At 52.3% G+C, this 5,552-nt stretch overlaps 1 protein-coding gene across 1 annotated transcript in view; it reads left to right on the plus strand.

Moving 5' to 3' along the window:
* The first annotated feature begins 3,140 nt into the window (after positions 1 to 3,140).
* MMP28 (matrix metallopeptidase 28) overlaps positions 3,141 to 5,552 on the plus strand; it is a 16,398-nt gene continuing 13,986 nt past the window's right edge. Inside the window, exon 1 of the mRNA XM_017828842.1 lies at positions 3,141 to 3,290. Coding sequence (XP_017684331.1) covers positions 3,141 to 3,290 — 150 coding nt within the window. The remainder of the gene's footprint in view (positions 3,291 to 5,552) is intronic.

Raw genomic sequence — 5,552 nt, forward strand, 5'->3', positions numbered from 1 at the left:
TAACGAAGAGCTCGTGTGGTGCTGTCCCAGTAGATGATGCTGCTAATGCTGCTGTAGCAATTGCTTGTAAAGCTGTTGTAATAAAACACAGCTGTCAGAACGCACCCCAAGCTGCTCAGAAGTTCACTTTTCATACCAAAGTTTGCTGGAACACGGGTGCCACCCTGATCCTCGAAAGGGGTGCATGGTTTTGGCTGTCCTCTGAGCAGATAAACTGGTGAGATTCAAACAAATCCAGCAAATTGATGTGTTTGTAGGAGGGCTCGTCAGCTGGATGCAGCCTCTTGACCTCACTGACTTCCAGGAACTCTGCACACAAAAGGTAAAGCCAAGGGAAGTCTGCACAGACTTTGCATTTTCTCTGTAACACCCTTCTGGTAAGTGTCTGTTCCTGGCTCTGTTGGGGACAGGATACTGGGAGAGACAGACTTTCTAACACACTGAGGACACGGGAAAGTCCTTTGACCTGTGAGAACTTACTGTGCACGAATTAAGTACCTGAGAAAACAGTGTCTGAGCAGAAAAGCTTCACCCTTGTGACAGCCAAAGCTTGGGGAACGTAAGCTGCTTGTGCCTTGGTAAAGAATTTGCCTCTTGCAGGCTGGGGTCGGGAGGGAAAGCTGTGAGTGTGCCCCTCTGATCTGATCCAAAGTGGTCCTGGATGTGGCCACCTTCCAGCAGCTGGATGAGTATTTTGGACATTGCCTGACACAGCACCCAGTGAGCCATCCTGGAGCAGCAAAATGCCTGAAAATGGCTGTTCTCGAGTGGGTGAAACAGAACAAATCAACCCAGGTCTTAGTGCAAAGCATTAAAGGTTTTTAACTGTCGGTTCTTGTGCATCACATCCATCTTGGGTAGGAGCTGCCACAGAGGAGTAATGGTGTTGCTATTTGCTTATCAGCTGTGGTAAACATTCAAAGCTGCTCAGAGAAAAGCTCACGTCACTTAAGTGCTGTTTCATTATGTTGGTTTATAAACTCTTGGATCTCACCTCTGAGGGTGACTCACTGGGGCTTCAGCTCTTTGCAGTGCTCAGCTGCTCTTGCTGTGCCCATATCGACAAAGCAGCCTCCCCCATCCCAGACTCCGAGCCTGTGGTAATGGCACTCAGTGCTTCATGATGATTTCAGGTGAATATAATAGTGCTATTAAATTAGGAACCCTCTGGATCTCCAAGTTCAAGCTGTGTAGGTGTCTTAGGAAAGGGTTTGGAAATCAAGCTCAACAATTGCATTGAGACCTTTTGAGTTAAATTCAAGGGAGATGGCATTTTGTCTAGAAATCCAAGAAACTGAGGATGTTTAAGCAGACAGAGCTTGTATGGATCTATTTATCATGCTCTTTTGAGAATGTTTTTTAGTAGGACTATGTCAGCTTTTTCCCTGTCAGGTTTCAGTTTTGGGGTAGAAGTTACAAGGATTCGAACTCTTTTTTTCTTGGCTTCATTTCTGAGCTCTTTCTCAACACTGAGAGAGCTGGAAATCTGTTCACCTTTCCACGAGATAGTTTTTCTGTTCCTGATACCGCTCCGATTACAGCAGCTGGAAAAACATCTTTATACTCCCAGCCAAAAATCTGCAGAGAAATATGATTTGGCATCTCCAAGGCTGGGCTGATCTCTTCTCCATCTGAATGCCAAAACCCCTGAGGACCAAGGCAGCAGCCCCGGGAAGTGCCCGGTCGGAAAGCTGGCTGCTCCAGGGGCTGCAGGTGCCCTCCCAGACGCTTCCCCACATTACAATGAGCAGAGGAGGGAGTTTCCTGCTCCTGCTGGAGCCGAGCCAGTCACTTTCTCATCATCCATATTCTTAAGTGGAAGAGCAGATGGATCAGTTGCTTCCTAGATACCACGCAAACACGGATGCATTTGCAGACGGAGCTGCTCTTGTTTTGAAAGGAAGCAAGGCTGACCTGTGTAAGGAGCGGCCATCCCTTGGCTCTCCCTCCTCCCAGGGCTGAGTATTCCCCTCACACCATTGCACAGGCTGTGCCAGCTGCCCACCGTGCTCTCTGACAGCCCCTCAGCCAGCACTTACTGGCCCAGATGTCACCTTCTTAATTTCTCCCTTATTTTTTTCCTCATAGCTCAGCGTCTTCCCTACTTTGTCGTGTTATGCAGGTCCCTTTCTCTCTTCTTCAAATCCTGCCTCCCTCCCCTACATGCTCAACCCTGTCCAACTAAAAAACAATGTGTCACAGGATCCCTGCCGATCTCTTCAGGCTGCACTCAACAGATGCTCCTGTAACTTCAGGTTTTGGCATGTTTAAAAAGAGGAGGAAGAGGCCTGGGAGCTTTAAAATAGGTGTGGGGTTGAAGCTGGCATGAAAACAAAAGCACATGTAAGTCACATCCTATTTTTTTTTCCCCCTGAACCAAAGCAGAATCAAAACATCCTTTTGCTTTAGTCAAATTAAAACAAAACAGTTAAACAAGATACTGCTGTGAGTAAACAGAGCTGTTGACCTGTCAGTGGAAGGCACAAGATCATCAGCTGTGTCCGAGCTGCAGGAGAGCTGTGGCGCTGACACAGGCACAGCGTGTTGCCTTGGGTGGCAAACAGCCCATCCTTGTCCACGGGTTCCTTTTCCACGTTCCACACCTGGGAGGGAAATTTAAGTGTAAACCACAAACCTGAGTGCCGTGGTTATTATCTAAAGCTTGAGAGAGCACCGAGGGTTTTGCCAGACCCCTGAAGAGGGGCAGCATTGCCCATCCAGCCTTCTGTGCTCATGGCAAGTGCTGGCCGAGAGGGACCCCGGGCCCTCCAAGCCCTCGCGCGCTCTGCATCCGCGTGGGGTGGACTGGATGAACTCAGGTTTAAGGAAAGCAGGAATTACCTTCTCCTTGTCTTTCCTCCAGCTTCAAACTGGGCAGAGCCGCTGCCCCAGCACCCTGAGCAGCCCGGAGAGACACACCCGCAGCGGGATGCTCCCTGGGGACGGGGCACGGGGCACGCACGGGGGGTCATCCCCCCGGAGCAGGACCGGGGCTGGGTGACACGAGCAGGGACAGCCCCCTCCGCCCGGTGCCGCCGGCGGAGCCCTGCCCTCGGCCGGGGCTGGGGCCGCCCCCGGGGCCGGGGCGGGGAGAGGCGGCGGCTCCCGGGGCCGAGCGGAGCGGCGGGAGCGGAGCCGGGATGGCCGGACCGCTGCGGGCCGCGCTGGCGCTGGGGCTGCTGGCGGCGGCACAGCCCGCACCGGCACAGCCCGCACCGGCACAGCCCGGACCGGCACAGCCCGGACCGGCACAGCCCGCACCGGCCCCGGGGCAGCGGCGGCAGGCGGAGGTAGGGCCGGCACCGGCACCGGGAGCGGGGCGGGATGGGGGCGGGATGGGAGCGGACGCTGCTGCCCGACGGCTGCTCCCGGCCGGCGTGGGATGCCCGTGTCCTGGGTGTGCGCCTCTCCCCGTGTGTCCGTGTGTCCCCGTGTGTCCGTGTGTCCCCGTGTGCCCGTGTCCTGGGTGTGGCCGTGCACCGGCTGTGCCCATGTGCCATAGGTGTGCCCGTGTCCCCCCGGGTCTGTGCGTGTCCCCACCATGTGCCCGTGCCATTGGTGTGCCCCTGCGCTGAGGGATGTCCCCGGTGTGCCCCTGTCCCCGGTGTGCCCGTGCCCGGGGTGTGCCTGTGGCATAGGTGTGCCCCTGCACAAGGTGTGTGTGTCCCCGGTGTGCCCATGGCCCCGGTGTGCCTGTGCCATAGGTGTGCCCCTGTCTCCCAGGTACATTCCCACCACAGGTGAGTGCCTGTGAGTGCCTGTGCATCCGCAGGTGTGCCGTGGGTACCTGTGGTGTGTGTGTGTGTCACGGGGTGTGGCTGTGCCAGCTGGAGATGGGGCTGTGCCACGGGGTTGTGTTGGAATGTCGAGGTGTGTGCCTGTATGTGCTGTGTGTGGAGGTGTGTCACAGAATCCCAGGATGGTTTGGGTTGGAAGGGACTCTCAAAATCATTTCATTCCACCCCTTACCATGGGCAGGGACACCTTCCACTGGACCAGGTTGCTCCAAGCCCCTTCCAACCTGGCCTTGAACACTTCCAGGGAGGGGGCAGCCACAGCTTCTCTGGGCAAGCTGTGTCAGAGCCTCATGATCCTCAGAGGGAAGAATTTCTTCCCAATATCTAATCTAGCTCTGCCCTCCTTCAGTTTAAAGCCATCCCTCCTTGTCCTATCACTCCAGGCCCTTGTCCCATCACTCCAGGCCCTTGTCCCAAGTCCTTCTCCAGCTCTCTTGAAGCCCTTTTAGGCACTGGAAGGGCTCCAGGTGTCCCTGCAGCCTTCTCTTCTGCAGGCTGAACAACCCCAGCTCTCTCAGCCTGTCTTCAGGTGTCCCCACAGTTGTGTCTCTGCAAACCCACCCGTCCACAGAGCTCAACAACAACAGAACTCTTGCATGAGGAAACCTTTCTCTCAGCATATCAGGAGGGGACAAATGCCAGTCCTTCCCCTCCCTGCCTCTCCCCAGGGCTCTCCCCATCACCTCTGTTTGGATTTCTTTTGTTTGTCCCCATATCATTGTCATGTTGTGCCACCATCCCTTCCTGTTTGTTTTGGGAGGACAAGGTGTGAGATTTGGCTGGTGAGCAAAGGTTTGTGCTGGGGATTTTTTCCTTGTTTGGGCATCGATCCAGTGTAGATTTGCACAGACGTTTAATTTTAAACCCCAGTCAGCAAATCCTCATGAATTAATTGTGATTTTTCACATGCTGTAAAAGTGGACATAAATGCTTGGAGGCTTGTTTTGATGTGTAGGTTTCTTATGCTGGGAGATGTTGTTTCAGAGAGGTTATTTATAGGTGTGCTTGTCCCATTGTGCACAAACCTCAACCCAGCCCCTCATGCCACCTGGAGAAAAAAAATCTGCGAAGATTTTATGCTCAGAAAATCAATAATTTAAAATTCACTGTAAAAGAAAACTAACTGATTGAGGGCAAGAGGTTTAAAAAGGTCCAAACTGCCTTTCCATTCCTCACTGGTGACTTCTGAGAACTTTTCCCTGAAAGCCTCAGAGCATATCCCAGGACTGTGGCAGATCCCAGGTGAGGAGGGCTGGACAAATGACTTTCCTGTCTGTCTGCCTCAGTTTCCCCAGTGGGATGGGATGTGCTGCCCAGGGACTTTGGGACAACACACACAACGAAAATGGAGTGAGAAAGCTTGTCTAAATAAACCGAGCAGTTAATTTTCTTTTAGAAGGAAGCTGAAATTCTCACATAACATCAAATAGTTCTAGTAACTTGTGGCTTTCAGAGCCAGGCTTTCCTTCCAAAGCTTTTTTTTTTGTTGTTGCTTTTAAAATAGCCAAAGTTAGCAACAATGGGTTGTGTAAACTTAGATGCACAAGACTGAGAAAATGTCCAGTTGTGTTCTTTTCCTGGCTTGAGCCCATGTTTTCACTGCATCCATATCAACTGCAGCTCAAAAAAAAAAAAAAAAAAAAAAAGAAAAAAAAAAAAAAAAGGAAAGTTGGGAAATTTAATTTGAAACATTTGTCGTTTAAATCATCTTATCACCTGCAGGCTCCAGATAGGAGAGGGTCTGATGTGAGAGAG

The sequence above is a fragment of the Lepidothrix coronata genome, unplaced genomic scaffold (assembly GCF_001604755.1).
Source record: "Lepidothrix coronata isolate B3197 unplaced genomic scaffold, Lepidothrix_coronata-1.0 Scaffold154, whole genome shotgun sequence".
Lineage (NCBI taxonomy): Eukaryota > Metazoa > Chordata > Aves > Passeriformes > Pipridae > Lepidothrix > Lepidothrix coronata.